Source organism: Triturus cristatus, chromosome 4_1, assembly GCF_964204655.1.
Source record: "Triturus cristatus chromosome 4_1, aTriCri1.1, whole genome shotgun sequence".
Taxonomy (NCBI): domain Eukaryota; kingdom Metazoa; phylum Chordata; class Amphibia; order Caudata; family Salamandridae; genus Triturus; species Triturus cristatus.
This window is the reverse complement of record NC_140585.1, coordinates 919,005,894-919,025,745: the sequence shown is the minus strand read 5'-3', so window position 1 is coordinate 919,025,745 and position 19,852 is coordinate 919,005,894. Positions and strand designations below refer to the sequence as shown.

The 19,852-nt window shown below is 48.5% G+C and overlaps 1 protein-coding gene across 5 annotated transcripts in view; it reads right to left on the bottom strand.

The window, feature by feature from the left end:
• PPP6R2 (protein phosphatase 6 regulatory subunit 2) overlaps positions 1-19,852 on the bottom strand; it is a 913,508-nt gene that overhangs the window by 429,611 nt on the left and 464,045 nt on the right. For all 5 annotated transcript variants that reach the window (XM_085653731.1, XM_085653733.1, XM_085653735.1 and 2 more), the window contains exon 14: positions 7,930-8,015. In XM_085653731.1, the coding sequence (XP_085509857.1) occupies positions 7,930-8,015 (86 nt within the window). The remainder of the gene's footprint in view (positions 1-7,929; positions 8,016-19,852) is intronic.

The window sequence follows — 19,852 nt, the reverse complement described above, 5'->3', positions numbered from 1 at the left end:
CCGTTCCCTCTCCCGCGAAAGGACTGGCCCCGAGGTTGATATTGCCAGCTTTGCTTCTGCTGACTTTGTCCGTGACCTTCGCCCTGCTGACCTTGTTGGAACGCCTGGTGCGATGTCCCTTGTTGGCTTGCACCCCTACCGTAGGGTCTCCTCGAGGGATTACCTCGTCTCATTCCCCTCTGCTGTAGGGCCCCCATGGACCTCGCTGTCTCGTTTTCCTTCTTGAGCTGGGTGAGCTTTTCGTCCACCGTTGCTCCGAACAGTGTCTCTCCGTTGAAGGGGGTGCCAAGGATGATGTTCTGCACTTCCGGTTTGAATCCCGAGATTCTTAGCCATGCATGCCTCCTCTCTGTGACCCCTATGGCCATGAGTCTTGCTGAAGTCTCTGCCCCATCCAACGCCGTTTTTATACAGGAGTTGGCGATGTTCTTGCCTTCATCTACCAGGTGAGAGGCTCTCTGGCGGTATTCTTCGGGGAGGTGCTTTACTAGCTCCCCCATCTCATCCCAGTGTTGGTATTGGTGTCTATTGAGGAGTGCATTCGAATTCGCCATGCGCCAGTGCATTGCGGCGTTCCTCTCGACCTTTCTGCCTGTGAGGTCGATCCTCCTGCTCTCTTTATCCGGAGGCGGGCCCGAAGTTGCTGGAACGTTGGCCCTTCTCCTGGCCGTGGAGGCTATGATGGAGTCTGCGGTGACGCTACCCTTGATGTAAGGTGGGTCCAGGGAGGAGTGCTTATATTTCTTCTCTGTCCTGGGCGTGATCGACCGGCAGGTGGCAGGCTCCTTGAAGGCTTCTCTCCCCTGGTTCATCACGCTTTGTAGCATGGGGAGGAACTGACTCCTAGTCTGGATGGGGAGCAGTGTTTCGACGAGAAAATCGGCTTTCGGCCTCTCCTCGTCGAGTTTGACGCCGAAGGCCAGTGCTGCGCTCTTCACCACCATATTGTATGCCCCGATGTCGTCGGGTGGCGAAGGCCTCGAGGGGTACGTGTCCACGGGCTCCTCCGGGTTTTCGGTGTCGAGATCGTGCCATTCGACGTCGTTGCTGGTAGATGCCGCCGATTCGAAGAACGACTGTTGGTCTTCTTCCTCGGCTTCTTCCTCATAATAGGGCTCCTCTTCTTCTTCGAGATCCCTTGTCAGCCCTTCGGCGTCGAACTCGTCTTCGACCTCGACGACGTCCGCCGATGAAACCGTTGGAATCTTGAATTCCTTCATCCTGGCGTCGAACTCCTTCTTCCTTTGAAGGATGTTCTCCATTTCGGCCTCGAGCCGCCTCTTCTTTTTCTCCATTTCGGAGATACTTTCGGCGTCGACCGCGGGTCTTTTCGATGAAACTTGCGTCGACGTCGAACGTTCTTTCTGCGTCGATCGGCCCGTTTCATGGGATGATTTCGACGACCCTTGCCTTTCGGCGTCTTTCTGCACCAGGGAGTCCTTTTGCAAGGATCCGCTGGGCCTTTTGTCCGAAGTCCCCCCTTTGGACGTCGAAGTTTTCGGCGCCGGGGCTCCCTTCGTGGACCTTGACTCAGTTTTCCTCGAGTCACCCTCGTGTTTTCGAGGTGTTTTTTGATTTGCGCTCGACGATTCTCTTACCTCGTCTTCTTTTTTCTTGTCGGTCTCTACGACCGTGAAGTTTTCGGCTGTCTCGGCGACGTTGTACTCGTCGTCCGTGTCGAGGCCCAGCTCGTAGAGTGTCGGGGGTTTCCCTTTGCCATCCATGTTGGCGTTGGCTCTTCTCTGCCTCTCTCTCACCCTGAGTGTCTTCGGCGCGAAGGCTGAGCAGGCGTTGCAGTCGATACTCTGGTGATCCACCGGTAGGCAGAGGTTGCAGACCGGATGCTGGTCTTTCTGCGCGAACTTGTGGTGGCAGTTTGGGCAGAACTTGAATGGCGTCTTGTCCATTTCGCTCAGGGTCTCTGAGCGTGCATTCTCCAAGGCTGTCGAAGAAAAAGGCTCGCTGGTCCTCTTTCTTCGCGCTCCTGATGAAATCTGTTCTATTCCTGATGTCTTCTCTTGATTCTATCGATGAAACTCGCTTTTCTTCCTTCTTCCTCCGAGTGAATTTCTGGAGCTTCCCGATGACGATCCAGACCCAACGGCGGAAAAAAGAATCTGAAGATGGCGCCCCAAAGGTGGGACTTCCGCAGGAAGCACGTCGACGTCACGGGAGGTGCACCAAATGGTGGACGTCGACGCCCACCTGGGCTACAAGAAAAAAAAAAAAAAAAACAAAGAAAAGACTACGAATCCGGACCCAACCACAAGATCGCGGAATAATGCACAGCATAGTGAATCCAGAAAGATTCACGCTGCAAAAGGTACGTTTTAGGGTCTCAGGCGCAAGGAAGCTATTGGCTAAGGGGCTCTATCTCAAGAGTGTTAGGGTGCGCTAATGGGCCAGATCACAGCCATTAACTACAAAGATACGAACTAGTGCATCATATGTTCCGTGGTGGGTATAGTTAGCGGAGGGGAATCAATCTAACGACCACAATCTGTCCATTTCTTGTAGTGTTAATTTCTGACTTTTGCTGCTATCACCCTTGTGTATTATCCAATCACTCTTTGCCTTGTAAATCCGATTGTAAATACTGTCAAAGTATGGGTAAACGGAAGGCAGTTGAAGTACCAGGAGGTGGAGAAAATAGGAAGGGCAAGAAGCCAAAGAAATCGTCCAAATGTTCGAAGAAATTAACAAATAACTGTGTCATGAAACGCACTGATGCAATCATCAGCGATTGTGAGGAGATATTAGCTTCTCCACTGGGCACAGGAAGCGGGACACACGCTACAAACTTAACTGTCCACTCTGCCCGGCCAACATCTCCTGAGTTTGCTAAACTTATTCCAGACATGTTCAACAGAGGAACGCAAAAAGTGCTCCCCCCATTGAACAAAGGTATAGATCCTCCAGCTGAGCAAAACGCCCCTCCCCTTCGTGCCTAAACACACAATTCCATACAGTCAGGGAGTTGGAGTGCAGTAATAGGTTTGCGCCCCTGACGGACTTATCTCAGGAGAATTTGCCCCCTCACCCGATTACTTCTAAAGAGCAGATTGGGATACCCGGGTGTGCCAAATCCCCACCACCTGCAAAAATATGCAAATGCTTTTGCCCAGGTCATCCAACTGACAACCCGGGGTCCCAGTTAAATCTGCTCTGTGACCTCATAACCACTCTTAAGGCGCTTATTGAGAAACTGACAGATACCATCATTTTGCCAACATTTGGCAATATATTGGACCCTAGCAGACCAACATTGAATAGGAATGTAACAGTCAGTGCCCCAATCAAGACCACAATGGATAGACTGGGCAAAAACATTGAGGAATATCCTGTTTCTACAGCAGGCTTCCAATCAATCACAAATGGTAGGTACCACCAGAATAATGCAAGATCGAATTCCGAATCTTATTCAAACATCTTCACCCAGAATAGTTTTAGGCTCCAGCAACAGACGACAGGCAGTTCGGCAACTCCACCCACTATTCCGTTCAGAAATCAAAGCTCACACTCACATAAGGACAACCGTCCATAAACCCCTCGTTGGCAGGTCGCAGGGGGGCACAAATCTTCCTGATTAAAGTACCTAGAACACGATCTAACTCCCAAGGGGAAGATGAACAAACCCTGATAAATAAGTGTATCCATTGGATACGTCACATAAGGAAGTGTAGATCCGTTATCAGAGAAGACATATTGACAGCTAAAAGATGTGCGACTCCAGGACTCAAAACAGATCATGTATGTTTAACTATGAAATCCAAAGACCTTGTAGATAATCTGGTGTCATTTGATTTAAGAACATCCCATTTGATCCCATCTATCAGGATTAGATATAATCCTTCCGCACCCACCAGTAGCAACAACAATAAGCATCCTCATGTAGTGACAGGGGTCTAATTTTGGATAATATAGATTGAAGTTTACAGACAGCTGCCCCACAGCAGCCTTATGAGATAATGGCAGTAGGGGAAAGGGAATCTTTCAGTATGGAAATCGATGAGGAAATATTAACCTGAGGAGATTCCCATACAATTAGCCCTAATCTGTTAATTCCAACACTGGCCATTACCTCTTGGAACATAGCGGGTCTGCAATCAAAGATAGTGTCAGTCGAATGGTCTACATTTATAGAGGGACAAGACATATGGGCTTTTCAAGAAACGTGGTCCCAGAGCCCTATTTTTCGCCCAGGGTATCTTAATTTGACTAAATTTGCCACTTCTAGTGGTAAAGGGCGGCCATCCGGTGGGCTTACCCTATGGGTACGGCAACACTCCAGATATGGGGTTGAAGAGTTACGAACGGACAATCCCGATATCCAGGCCATTGCCTTAAGGTTCAAACAAGGTAGAGACATTGTACTGATTAACGTTTATGCCAGAGGGATGGTGGGTGGGAAGCTTTTCAACATAGTCTCCCAACTAGAAGTCTTAATAGAGAAATATAGGGGTAGACATAATCTGGTCATAGCGGGTGATTTTAATTGCACAATAGAACCGCTCGACCATGAAGATTGTGGACTAAGTAGTGAACAGGATTCATAATGGGGTATTCCATCTCTCGCCCTATCCCGATAAAAAAATGGACAGTGGCGGCCCTTCAATTAAAGAGTTTGTGCCTAGAAAGGGGCGTCAGGGCTGTAAATGGGAGGTCCATATCGGATAGCAAGGGTCTGCCCACGTTTAAGAATTTCATAAGAAATAGTAGAATTGATTCTTTTTTAATCAATCTGGAATTATGGTCCTGCCTCGTTGATATGTTAGTACAAGAGAGAAGCGAGAGTGACCACAATCCACTACTGCTTACCCTACTGAAGCAGGGGTTATTACCTGCATTGTCACAACCTCCCATGAGGGTGACCGGAGATGATATCCCAACAAATGACTTCCACAGGCTAAAGTGGGCAATGTTAATCGAAAATGTAAACATTCTAGAACAAATTAAGGCAGAGGTGGAGACAATTCTAACAGTCATTTCCATCATAGATTCCCAGGACTTTAAACATGGTGCCATTACACAGGCACATGAAGAACTGTTCATTAAACTTTCTTTATTAAGACAAACAAAACTGCTAGCAGGGAAAACCTTAAGTCAGCTACCTGGTACAATAAGAATTGGAGAACAGCGTATAAGAAATTGTCCCAAGCAATTCGTACCCAATCTATGGAGGCAATCAAACTGGCTCGGAAACTGTATATAAAGACCCAAAACACAGCTAAAAAGGAGTTTGATGAAAAACGCTGGAATGATCATCTGCTTGCGAGTAATGACAAAAGCATGCAGAAATTTTGGAGACTAGCGAAATGGGGTAGTGGCGAACCAAGTCAAGCATTGGATAATTACATAGCACCAGATCAGTGGTTTTCGTTTTTTGAGGCTCAAATTGCAGCTTCATCGGACAGCTCAATCTACCGCCCCCCAATCGAATCGGATTCCATTGTGATCTTTGGTTTAGGAGAGGTTGAAAAAGTCTTGGACGTAATTCCTAAGGGCAGAGCTCCCGGACCAGACTGTATTCCCGCTGACTTATTTAGGCATGATAGAGCAATCTGGTCTACGTATATCCTCACACTAGTAAATGCAATTGCAAAGGGGGCTCCTATCCCAGATTCCTGGCGAGTTGCAGAAATCATACCTATATATAAAAAGGGGGACCGCAAAATCCTGAGCAATTACAGGCCTATAAGCCTAATAGATTCAATTAAAAAAATCTTTGCCAGGCTCATGTTTAGCCGAATCCAAACATGGATATGTGAATTTGATATTTTATCTACTCTCCAGGCTGGATTCCGCTCGCATGTTAGTACCATTGATCAAGTTTTCAGATTTATGATGCTTTATTGGCGTACTGTAGTCATTGATGGGGGTACCTTGTATGCAGCTTTCATGGACTTAAAATCTGCGTTCGACCTGGTCCCCCGCAATAAGTTATGGGAAGCTCTGAAGGAATCAGGGCTGCCCCCAGAACTTTGTGCCTTAATTGTTAAACTGCATGGGTCGAACTATGCTCAGGTTCGATGGGGGTCTAAGGCAATGATCACAGACAGGTTCCCAGTGACGAGTGGTCCGCCAAGGGTGCGTCCTGGCACCTACCCTTTTTAAATTATTTATTGACAGGGTAGTTAAATATTATTCAACATATCCTACAGATGCACCCTCACTTGCTGGCATGAAGGTACCCCTTTTAATGTTCGCCGACGATACCCTCATTTTATCAAAGACACAGAAAGGTATTCAGCGAGCATTAGACAGATTTCGGGTTTTCTGTAGTGATCACGAGTCTGTAGTTAATGTAGATAAAACAAAATTTATGGTGCTGCATAAATGTAATGTGGTGAAAGGGAGAGTCTACATGAACGACGCCCAGTTGGATCAAACTGACATTTTTTACCTACCTGGGGGTAACCTTGGAAAAGAGACTTAAGTGGAAACCCCAGATAGACGTTTTAGCCTTAAGGCACGCCCATCTTGCAGGCTTCTTACTAAAAGAGTATCAGCTCTCGAAAACGAAGCCGGTGGGCCCCGCGTTAACGATTTATATAATGCCAAAGCGAAGGCCTCGATTTTATATGGTGCTGAGCTCTGGGGTTTTGAAAACATTACTTCTCTAACAATAGCTCAGAATAAAGTTCCTAAGAGTTTTAACAGGTCTCCCCCCTCAAACCTCTATACCTAGATTTGGGCTGCTGCGAAATAGAGGAACTAGCCCGGTTCAGGCCAATAGCGAATTGGAGAAGGCTGTGGACCACCCTCGGAACTGCTACCTTACGCGAATGCATTAAAGCATGTAAGACCAGCTGATACAACTTGTAAAATAACAGCTAAATAGAATTAAGTGCACACTGGTGGATATGGGGTATAGCCACCTGTGGGCGGACCCAGTAGGCAGCACATTTCCTTCTAAAAAAGACTACAAGGAAGCCTTTATGAATTTGGCGAAAAAGTGGATGTCATCTGTCTAGAACACATCCCTAACGGCTACATTTCTGGAGCATAAGCAGGACACACAGTTTGAGGCTTATTGGAACCTCATAACTAAACCTTGCGACAGAAAACTGTTTCATCAGTTTAGGGTTGGCGTACTGCCGGTAAAATCATTCGTCGCTAAAGCACATGAAAAACAGACTTTAATGGCTCGTCATGCCAATCCACAGATGAGTTAATCCCTCACATCCTGTTTGTATTCCAGCATATAAACGTCCCAGAGACTGCTGGCTTAAGTCGATCTGCCAGAATCTGGGCACCAGATCTAGCCAACAAGCCCTACGCATTCTCAGGACTAACACAAATGAACACTTAGTAATTGCTATAGCTAAGTTCTTGAGTTGGTCGTGGGCATTCGTTCAAATAATTTGCAAAAACAATGTGAACTCAGTGGCAGTTCTATTTAATAGATATACTTATTTTTACAACTTCTTTAGCTATCTGGTCATCAGTTGTCGAGTGAAAATGTATGTCCCCCAGCTGTATCTAACTGTGTATATGAACCGAGATCAAGGACTGGTGTTTGGAAAAGAGATCGAGACACGGATCTATGCTCCCAAAAATGTTAATGTTATGCTATTGCTTTTTTTATACATTTTATTTTTTTTTTAGGTATTTTAGACTTTTACCAATCTGTAATTTGTACTATTGATCTGTGTAGGATGTACTGTACTGTTTTGTGTGTCTTATGATTGCAAAAATCGAAATAAAAACTAAATAAGAAACTCTCAATTTATATAAATAACGTAACCGATTATATTTCACTTCCACACTCTTCATTCCATTAAACTTTATCTGCCCCATAATAACTTATACAAGCATCAATCCCAAGGGTTACATTTTCAGGTAAGTATATATCTGTAAATATCATAAATCATATAAACTTCTTCCACTTTTTCACACTGGAGTTAAAAGGTGTTTGCTTGATCTCACCAGGTCCACTGTGTTCCTTCGGTTTGTTTCAGTCAGCGTCTCTTCCACAAAGCTTTCCCACCTCCCTCTACAATCTTCAGGCAGCTCTGCAAAAGACGATTTGTCAGTAAATTAAGGTGTTAAAGCAGCGAATTATAAGGGATCATGAAGCACAGTCCTGTACCTGCAGCACCAAAAGTACAACAGAGATGCAAAGTACTGCCTCCAAGGACATTTTAAATGTATGCAACTCCATCTCAGGATGTAAACACTTGCTGAAGCTAAAAATTCAATGTAAATGCATGGAATCTGACAGCATCCAGGTCTGGCCCCAAAAGACCTCAAATTCAGACAACAAAACTGTGATCCAAGATAAAGTAAGTTCCTGCAGCCAAGTAGCATGTAACTGGTAGATCTATTTTTTTTTTTAACTGGTGTGTTGGGATGGAAGAGTCACTTACATGGTGCCAGATGTGTATCCCTGCCATAAGTACCCCAACTGCAGTGAAATCTGGATCCCTGGTGCTGTATATTTGTAGTGATGGGAGAACACGGGTCATGCTTGTGCGAGATGAAATAGATTAAGTGTTACGAATGCAGTCTTTTTGGATACGGTGGGGGCGCCCCAAGTGTTACCCTTGTATTGGTGAAAGGCTACTGCCTTTTCCAGACATCAAGTAGCAGGAGTGTGATAATAGCAGCATACTGTGTAGTGATCGGTAAGAGTGAACAGGCCTTTTTTACTTGTGCACTGAAGTGAGGCATATAGGCCCACACATGTAAAGTTCTGCTGTGGTGTCCCTAACTCACCCTTGGGCTACATCAAGTTAGTATGTAGTGCTGTGCAGCGTGCAAGTGGCTGCTTGTGGGGGCTGTGTGTATGTGTGCCTGTGAGTGGTACAATACATGGAAGACTCCGGGTTTCATTTGGGAGACCCAGGGCTGACTGGAGGAGCATGAGGAGGAAGATTCCCCCCAGACAGATTTGTGGACTGCTGAATTCCTGAGAGCTGGGTGGGCCAAACAATGGAGGAAGTAGAGTCAGGCTCTTCAGTACACTTCAAAGTGTGCTCTTAGATTCTGAGAGAGGTCACCAGTAAAGGGCTTGGGTACATCTTAGGAAGGGCTCATAAGAGAATCAAAGAGTAGGGCTCGAGCCCTTGGGTAACATTTTGATGCACATATCACTGTGGCGGACATCCAGGTGTGAACCTCCAGTCACTTCCACAGTCTGTTGTGGGGCTATCAGATTTGTAGTCGCTCCTACTGTGACAAACTGCTTTCTGGAGGGAGGGCTGGACAGAGGAGTGGGCACTTCATAAGGGAGCAGACCCTCAGCAAAACCTTAAAGACCCTGAATCATATTTGGTGCCTGGAAATGGAAAAAAGAAAAGAAGCTTGAGGTCCTCAAAGTTGTCAACTGTCATGTAGCCAGTCAGGCTGCATGTTGAGGAGAAGTTCTGAAAGACTTAACAGTGATTAGAACTGGGGATATGGTCTTTCAGTCTCCCAGCTGGGTGAAGTGACTTTAACCAGGGAAATCCAAGACCACCTTTTTTGAAGCACCAGTGCCTGTCTGCTTGCCAAGACCAGTGTTGCCTATGAGGAAGAGTAGAGTGCTTGGAAGGAGGGAAGTCCAGTGGGAAATCCCTGGAAACTGGATCTCCTTATGTTTAAGGAAGCAGTTGCTGCACCGTCTGGCCATTGCTAGAGTGAGGATTTCATTCAGCGACCCCATATAGTGAATATGCTACTTACCAGTATGCATCTGTTCTTGGCATGTAGGGCTGCTGACATTCATATCTGTGCATAGATCGCCGCCTAGTGTTGGGTCCGGATGTTTGCACGTTGTTGTCCTGGAAGAGTCTTCGAAGTATCCTTGGATAGGTGACTCCTCCCCTGGACTACAGTGCGCATGGGCATCCTCTCCATCCTCAGATTGTTTTTCGCCATTGTGGCAGTGATGGAGTAGATACAGAAAGTGATGACCATGCTTACAGTAATTCTGAGAGCTGCAGCTGCTACAGGCGCCGGGGAGGAGGGAGGGCGATATGAATGTCAGCAGCCCTACATGCCAAGAACAGATGCATACTGGTAAGTAGCATATTCAGTTCGAGGCATGTGGGCTGCTGAATTCATATCTGTGCATAGAATATATAGCAGTGCCCTCTTATTAGCGGCGGCTACCAGTGCCAGCTGCAGCGGTCTGAAAAAGAGTTTTGAGAACAGCCTGTCCTACAGCTGCCTGCTGTTTTGATTGCACATCTACACAATAGTGTTTGGTAAATGTATGTGTAGTGGACCAGGTGGCTGCTCTACATATGTCATGCAAAGGAATGTTTCCTAGGAAAGCCATGGAGGCCCCTAACTTACGTGTTGAGTGGGCTCGTGGGGGAATCGTTAAAGTGCGATTAGCCTTTTGATAGCAAATTTGAATACATTTAACGATCCATCTGGCTATACCTGCTTTGGAGATAGCGTTACCTTTGTGGTGTGGGGCAAAGGCAACGAAAAGTTGATTTGTTTTCCTAAAGGGTTTGGTCCTGTCGATATAATACATGAGGGCCCTTTTTACATCTAGTGTATGGAGTGCCCTTTCTGCGACAGTTTGTGGGTTTTGAAAGAAAACAGGCAGTTCAATAGTTTGATTCATGTGGAACTGCGATACCACCTTGGGCATGAATTTAGGGTTGGTACGTAGTACGACCCTGTTGGCGTGAACCTGTATGAATGGCTCTTGGACGGTTAGTGCCTGGAGTTCACCAACTCTTCGTAAAGAAGTTATCGCTACTAGGAAAGCTACTTTCCAGGTAAGGAATTGAATCTCACATGAGTGTAGAGGTTCAAAGGGTGGACCCATCAGGCGTGTGAGGACCAAGTTGAGGTTCCACATTGGGGCTGGTGGGTGGCTAGGTGGAATGACTCGTTTGAGTCCTTCCAAGAATGCTTTGATGGCAGGCACTCTGAATAGAGAGAGGTGCTGCCTGGTTTGTAGATAAGCTGATATTGCGGTCAAATGGACACGTATAGAGGTGTACGCCAGATTGCATCGGTATAGGTGTAATAGGTAACAAATAATGTTTTGGATGGATGCGTCTAGCGGGTTAATGTCATTATTATTGCAATAAATGACGAACCTCTTCCATTTGGCTGCATAGCAAGCTCTGGTAGTGGGTCTCCTAGCTTCCTTAATGATCTCCATACAGTCAGGTGGCAGGTTTAGGTAGCCAAACTCTAGGACTTCAGGAGCCAGATTGCCAGGTTCAGCTGTTGCGGATCTGGGTGCTGAATCTCTCCATGGTTCTGCGTCAAATGCTCGGGTTTGACCCGCAGCCTTTGATGCGGCACCACGGAAAGTTCGAGAAAGGTGGTGTACCACGGCTGGCGTGCCCACGTTGGAGCAACCAGGACGAGTGTCAGTGAGTGTTGTCTGAGTTTGCGTGCCACCAGCGGTATCAGTGGTGCTGGGGGAAAAGCGTACGCAAATCTGCCGGACCAGTTCATCCATATCGCATTGCCCTGCGACTGCGGATGTGGGAACCTGGCGGCAAAGCTTTGGCATTTTGCGTTTTCGCTTGTCGCGAATAGGTCTATCTCTGGATGACCCCACTGCTGGAAGTACGGTTGGAGTACTGATGGGTGTAACTCCCACTCGTGCATCTGGTGGCTGTGTCTGCTGAGCAGATCCGCCATCTGGTTGTCCTTGCCGGGGAGGTGTTCTGCCATGAGGAACATGTTCCTCTGAATGGCCCACTTCCACATGCTCTGAGCCAGATGAGACAACTGTGGAGAGTGTGTTCCTCCCTGCTTCTGTATGTAGTACATGGCAGTCATGTTGTCCGTCCGGATCAAAACGACTTTGTTGCACAAGTGTACTTTGAATGCTTTCATAGCGAAGAAGATTGCCATCAGCTCTAGAAGGTTGATGTGCATCTTTTGTTGTTGTGTCCATAGTCCCTGCACTGTGTAATAGAGTACATGAGCTCCCCATCCCTGGAGAGACGCGTCCGCCGTCCGTATTATCTGTGGGAGGCTCTTGGAACGGTCGGCCCTTGCAAAGGTTTTGTGGATTCCACCAATGCAGAGAGTTGTATGCCCGACCGCTCACCAACACTAGGTCTTTCAACTGTCCTTGAGCCTGATTCCACTGACGTGCTAAGCACTCCTGAAGCGGGCGCATATGTAGTCTCGCGTGTGGGACTATGAAGATGCAGGAGGCCATCATGCCTATCAACTGCAGGAACACTCGCGCGGGAAGGGAGTGTTGTGGTTTGAACTTGGAAATCAGCATTTGCATGCTGTTGATTCTCACTAAATTTGGCTGAGCTGTGGCCGCCAGAGTGTCTATAGTCTCACCGAGGTACTGTTGTACGTGTGCGGGCTGGAGATGGGATTTTGGGTAATTTAGTGAGAACCCCAGACTGTGAAGGAGGTGGATGGTGCGGGACATGTGGCTGGCACATTGCTGGGCTGACTTCGCTTGAACGAGCCAGTCGTCCAGGTAAGGGTAGACGTGTATGTGCTGCCTCCGTAGATGTGCCGCCACAGTAGCTAGGCACTTCGTGAACACCCTGGGTGCTGTTGTCACGCCGAAGGGAAGGACTTTGAATTGGTAGTGCTGCCCTTGAACAGTGAACCTGAGGTATTTCTTGTGTGAGGGGTGAATGGGTATGTGGAAATACGCATCCTTGAGGTCCAGTGTGGCCAGAAAGTCTCCCTGCTTGAGCAGCGGGAGGACTTGTTGTAGAGTGAGCATGTGAAAATGCTCGGAAAGAATGTACTGGTTCAGGGGTCTCAGGTCTAATATAGGTCTGAGTGACCCGTCCTTTTTCGGTATTAAAAAGTACAGGGAGTACACCCCCGTACCTTGCTCGTGGACGGGTACGACCTCTATTGCGCCTTTTAGAAGCATACTTTGCACCTCCTGCTGTAAGAGCGTTAAGTGCTCTGAGGACATAGGACGGTTTTTTGGAGGTATTGTGGGTGGAGTGGAGGTTAGTTCTAGACAGTAACCGTATTTGACAATATCTTTGACCCACCTGTCCGTGGTGATGGAGTTCCACGTGGACAGGAACCTTTGTAGCCTTCCCCCGACAGGTGTTATGTGGTCGGGAGGAAGGGAGAGGGCGTCACTGCTTGTTCTTGGGAGAGGACCTGGTGTTGCCGTAGCCGCGTCCTCTGCCCTTTGTGCTGGAGCCACGATATCCACCCCGGGTGTTTTTATCGTAGGTGTTTTGTGTGTTGCCCTTGTTGTATGTTTGCTGTGACCCCTGTCCTCTACCTGCTCCTCTATTTCCGGGGCGACGAAAGGAGCCGCTCCGAAAGGACTGCGTCTGTAGGGCCCCCATGGACTTTGCAGTGTCCGTGTCCTTTTTTATTTTCTCTAGGGTGGTGTCAACCTCCGGCCCGAATAAGTAGTCGGGGTTGACAGGTTGGTTGAGGATGTTATTTTGTACCTCTGGTTTGAATCCGGAGATTCGCAACCAGGCGTGTCGTCGCAACATGACGCTAGTGTTTATGGCTCTGGCAGCTGTATCCGCGGCATCCAGTGCACACTTAATGGATGCATTTGTGAGCAGTTGTCCCTCCCTGATGAGGATCTCTGCACCTTCTTTGTATTGGTCAGGGAGATGTTGGAGTAGTTGCTCTAATGTGTCGTAGTGCGCTCGATCGTAGCGAGCGAGGAGCGCTTGAGTATTGGCAATGCGCCATATGTTAGCAGCCTGGGCGGCAACCCTTTTGCCAGAGGTCTCTAGCACCTTGGACTCTTTGTCCGGGGGAGGAGCATCACCTGTTTGCGAGTGTGCCCTCTTGCAAGCATTCGCAACGACAATGGAATCCAGAGGTAATTGGCCTCTAATGTAAGTAGGGTCCCCAGGCGCTGATCTGTATTTCTTGTCGATCCTGGGGTTTATCACTCTTGCCCTGGTGGGTTCCTTGAAGATGTCCTTTGCTGGTTTGAGGACCCCCTTTAACATGGGCAGAGTCTTTATATTCCTTTCTGAGGATGCGAAAGTATCCATGAGAAAGTCGTCCTCGATGGTGTCAGAGTGAAGTTGCACCCCATGATTGGCCGCAGCACGTTCAATTAGAGCGTTGAACGCGGCAGTGTCCTCTGTGGGAGATGTTTTTGCTCCATAGAGTTGCGGGTCCTGTGCATCCATAGGTGCACCTGGGTCTACAGGGTCATCCCAAGCTTGATCAGGGTCCTGTTGGCCATCAGGGTCCATCCCTCCGGGGTAGGGGACTTGGTCACCCATGTAGTCCTCCAACGCATCCGTGTCGGAGTGTGTGGGAGAGAAGGATTGTGGATCCTGGTAGGGTGAATGGAAAGGTTCGTAAAGAACTGGTTCCGAAGCCACTGGCAGCTTTCTCTTAAGTGGGATCCGGAAGGAGTCCAAAGCTGGCTCAGAAGTTATTCTCCTTTTGTGGATAATCATCCTGCCGGTGTCGGCGTCGATGATATGCGATGGAGACGTCTCCGCAGAGCGTTCGGCAGGCGTGATCGTGGTGTGGGTGACCCGTGTCCTGATTTGGAACAGTTTCGGGGCCGTGGATGGTGGCAGGCCAAAAGTAATGTTGGCTGGTGCCGAAGAGGCTGTTGGAGCTTTTATTGGCTCGGAGCCCGACGTGTCCTGGAGGACAGTTTTGTTTTTGGTGCGTTGCGCAGCAACGGGTGGCACCTGGAGCGCCCTGGATTCCTTTGCGCCGACCGGTTCTGTGGAGGCGGGCGTGGACTTTTTCGGCGCCGGTGAGTCGTGGAGTCGAGGGGCGGGAATGGCAGTCGACGTCGTCGAGTGTGGCTTTGGTGGTGCCGTCGAAGCGGTGGGAGACGCGGCAGGTAGTTTGACCTTTGGGGTCGGAGCTGATTGCGTCGGTGCCGGGAGCCGAGTAGGTTTGGTGGCACCGAAGGTCTTTTTCCGTATGTCGACTCAGACGTCGGCCGCTTCAAGCTCGGCACCGAAGTCTCGTTTGTTGCGCTCGGTGCCGACGGGTTTTGCTGGCGTCGGAGGTGTGGAGGGCCTCGATCCGACCAGCGCCACTTTCGGTTTCGGTTTCAGTTGAACCAATACAGCTTTTGGTTTCGGTTTCGAAGAAGGGAAACCAGCCTGTTTGGGCATTAATGGCTGCCGCTGAATGTCCGAGGCCGGGCCCGAAAAACTGCGGGATAGGTCTTGGGTAAGGCCCGAAGGCGATCCCTCGACCGGAGCCATAGACTGTTGCACTGGGATTTCCTCAGTCTGAACGGGTAGGCCTTGCTCGTCATCGGAGCTACTCACTTCGGCCTTTAAGGCCTCATTGACGTCTTCCGATCCGGAGTCATGTTCGGAAGCGGGACTGGAGGGTAGGTTCTCCACTTCTTCGACATCTTCGGTCTCGGCGCTGAAGATGTCGGCCGGGGCCGGTGCCGCTTGCTGCGCCTCGAGTCTCGCCGCTCGTCGATTCCGGAGAGTCTTCTTGGATCGAAATCGGGCACAGGCCATACATGTAGATTCGTCGTGATCCGGTGAAAGGCATTTGTTGCACACCGGATGGACGTCGATGTGTGGATATTTCGCATTGCATACAGGGCACCGCTTGAATGGTGTCCTCGATTCCATCGTCGATGTCGGGTCGATGGTCGGGTAAGATGCGAAAAAGTTGGTTCTGGAAGTTAGTAAACTAACAAAGATACTATCGATACCGATCGGGAACAGTACCGACGCGAACTAGAGGCCTTTTGGCCTGGAATTTTTTTTTCCTAACTTGAGTCAAGATAAGCACATCCGAACCCAATGGCGGAAAAAAACAATCTGAGGATGGAGAGGATGCCCATGCGCACTGTAGTCCAGGGGAGGAGTCACCTATCCAAGGATACTTCGAAGACTCTTCCAGGACAACAACGTGCAAACATCCGGACCCAACACTAGGCGGCGATCTATGCACAGATATGAATTCAGCAGCCCACATGCCTCGAACCAGAGGAGACTGCCGTAAATGTAGACGTGGCTGCATCGTTTGAGCCGAAGCTCATGTGCGGGTTAAGTTGGTGACCCTGTATGCAGATGGTGCTACTGTGAAGAGGGCATTACTTCCATGCCCATCAGGCCGTAGCATGTGTGCGGAGTAAAGCCAGCGAGTCTGTATGCCAGAGGGGGCCCCCCCCATGAAGAGTTAATTTCTGTTGTGGAGATTGGGTTGTAGCCCGCGTGTGAGGTAAAGTCTGCGACCCCGTAAACATGAGGGGATGGGGTCCGCTGTGAAGTATTGTGACCTGGTTTCGCTGGTGCAAAAAGCGAGGGCTGCCGTGGTGACCCACGAATGCCCGTGCTCCAAATGAAGAACCAGTACGTTCGCCCCTTACCCGCAAGAGGAATCAGAAGAATTTACTGTGACAACGGAGGGTGCGCCACAGACACCCAGCTGCAGCACAACAGAGTGTCACCCACTGTCGGCAGCTGCTGCATACCTGTGCGAAGTCCAAGTGTGAAACGCTAACGGGGACTCCATTAGAGTAACCACGGCAAGAGAAGGTAAGACTAATCACAGGGCTGATGGGCTCAGACGAACTTGTTCTGCTTCATGGTGCTGGAGCACTTGACTTTGGAAGAGTCCAACTGGGACACCTAAGACTAAGACGGCTAGTGAGGCCTAACCTGAATGTCACCTATCATGAATGGGGAATAACCAATAGAGGGGGAAATGGGACTCCGGGTCCTGCCTATCTAACGCGAGTATTGACCGCAAGAGATCTGGGTCTATTATTTGTGTGTGCTGTATTTCACTATGTGTTCATGTATAAAAACTCCTCTTATCATACAAAACTAATATTTAACTTGACAAGAATTGCTGCTATTGAACGAATGTTGAGTTGTGAGTCTGTATTAATGAGTTGTGAGCCTTTGTTCACCTCCTGCATCTACCTTCCTCACACCCCTGAGAAACCTTGGACTGCTTGACCCATGCTTCCACTTAAAGTCAAATGCTGAAGGGTTGCTTGAACCAGTTGCTCAGAACCATTAGTAGGTCAGACCCCGGGACATCAGGAGTAAAAGGTCTCAAACCCCACGGTCGGGCCCATTAACCCTGCTTGCCCCATGGCATTCCCCAAAAGAGGTTCTGACAGGCTGCTCCTGAGGTTACCTATGAGCCCCCTTTCACTTTCTCTGCTTTTTGTATTTCAAAATTCCTTCCACCTTCCTCATCATGCTCCAGCTTTGCCCCCATCCCACCTTTTCCATCCATTTTTAGAGCAGGCTTGACAGCACATCTGTTGCCAGAGGTCACGTGATCAACAGATAAAGAGCTTTAAGAAGCACTACTGACAGATGTGCTTTGGATCTACCAAAACATTGATTCCTTGGAGTACAGATTTTGATTAGGCAGAGGTTTTGAGCTTCCAATGAAAAAGAGCTCTGGTATTACACGTTTTGCCTTGTGGGAAAGTTTATGCTTAAAACAGCAGGGCCGAGTTAGTTATGGTGACAAGCCACTGATTAAGGTAATTGGCCTGAATTGTCTATTAAGGAAAGTTGCAACAAAGGGATTAGGCCTGACTTACTAATTGTGAAATGGATATGTTAAAGCCAGGAGGCCTTTAAGGGTGGATTGTCATCAGATTGAGCTAATGCTTGTAGACAGGAATTCTGTTTCATGCTTGTAGACAGGTATTCTGTTTCAGGGAATCACACAGATTAGGATAAAAGGCAAGAAGTTTTCTGGCCAGCATGAGAATCAAAGGCATCTTCACACAATAGAGCCATCTTGACAGCGCTCGCTGAGAAGGGAAGGGGTGAACACAGAATCTGAAGGTGCTAATTAGCACTCACAATGCACCTCACTTCCACAGAAACAAAAGAGGGTAGTAAGACCTCTGAGCCAATCACAGAAGGGGCCCCCCTTGAAGCTTTGGAGGGACAAGATCAGGGCTGAAGTTGCCAGAGAAAATCTTTCAGCAAATTACTTCAAATTGCCATGTTGAAAAGTGTCAATGCTGTGGAGGGATGTTGGGGCATGGGTCTAGTAATAATGTGTCACCCTAGGATTAGGCAGAGGTGATTACCTTCTGGAACTTTCCACCTCCACTTAAAAGCCCCTGTACAATGAAAAGGTTAAGAACTTCCTGGGCCTGGGAGAAACTATGCCCCACTAGAGGGGGAAGCCACCTGACTCCACTGTAAGGAGTTTTTGGACTACAGCTGGCACCCAGGACTAGGATTGTTTATCCACGGCTAGTGGTGCCTGCAGAAAGCTGGCTCTTTATATAGTGAACAGAAATGAGGTGCACTGTGCAGAGAGTCAAGGTATCCTTTACTAGTGTACAGGGGCTTATTTTAACAATCCTATGGTGTTCTGTGGTGGTGTGGTCAAGCAGGCTTTTGTTGCACACACACAGTCAATAAATGAAGCACACACTCAATAATGAAATCAAACACCAATTTATAAAAATAACTGATTTTATATTATTTGAGACACCAAGATCTTCAGGAGCAGGTACTTTTTGTGTCAGCGATTTTCAGAAACGTAGAAAATACAGCTGATGCATGAGCTTCTAACGCAGTAGTGTCATCCTATGGGAGAAACATACACTGCACAGAGTCACTGAAAATCACCTACAGGACTGTTCTTCTGGACTTAAGGTAAATAGGGGCCAAGGTGAAAGAAAGCACCAAGAGCTCAGGTTTACCTGCCCAGGGACGTCTGGGTGCAGAGGTGCTTTCAGCAGTGGTAGCCTCGAACAATACACCTTGAAGTCAATGGGGAACAGTACCTGCAAAGAAAGACTGCAAAGGGGGACTGGTCCGGCAGAACCCAAAGGGAGGCTCAGCTCTTGAGGGTCTCAGGACAACAGAGACACCATTGGTTTCAACTGACTAGCTGGGGTGCATAGCTGCTTTGTCCGGCGGGTCAGTGAATTTGAGGTTCTCACAGTTCACGGTGCACCTGCAGAACAGGGAGAAGACACAGCAAGACAACTACTGGTGTGGTGCCAGCCTCTGTTGGAGTTCCCCGACGCAAAGGTCGGTTTTGGCAGTGGTGGTGTTCAGACTGAACACAAACCAGCCTTGGTGCTTGCAACAGGCTCTGTTACCACAGGTATTGTCTGGTGTGGATCAGCATCTGGATGGGTAAAAAGAGCTGGCCCCCTGGACACTCCGTGACCACCTCCTCGGCTGCTGCTGCGTTGGTGGACCCGGTGGTCAGCAGATCAGTAACCCGGACCGTACAGTCGGTGCCTGCAGGCAAGCACTCTTTTTGGTGTCCAAGCAATGAAGTCTCTCCTCCTCCTTAGAGGAGTGAGGCGGAGCACAGAACGCCAGGAGGGTGATGGTTTGATCGACATGGAACGGCGTCAGAACTTTTGGTAAGAAGGATAGAGTTTGCAGAACCAGATTGGGAAGAAAGAAGTCTAAGGTGGGGAGAAGCAAAGAGCCTGAAGCTCACTCATATGCCAGGGTGATGGCGATGAGGAAAACAGTCTTAATAGTAAAGACCCATACAGGAAAGCTGCAAAGCTGCTCGGAGTGCACATTAGATAAGTTAGGACCAGATTAAGCTCCCACTGGGGCATGACAAAAGAAGAAGGGGGAATCATGTTTCAGCCCTTTAAAAAATAGTATCACAACCAGTGACTTAAACTACGAGGGCCATCTTGCAACCATCAGAGGGCTGAAAGGTGACCCTTAACTGTGCCCAAAGTAAAGCCTTCAGGCAAGAGACAAAACAAACAAGACAACGCCAGATAGCTTGGCTTGGAGGGGGCTCAATCTGGCATGTACCTCACCAAACCACAAATTTGTCTCGGGGACAGGCGTATACAATTTTCATCAAAGAATGCCTAGCTGCCAAGATACGCCAACCACCTCTGGAGGAAGGTTGAAGGTGTTCAGCTGTCGCCGCTCAATCTACAAGCATGAAGGTGGAGATTGCGAAGGTCAGGGTGCAGAACCCTACCCTGTTGCAA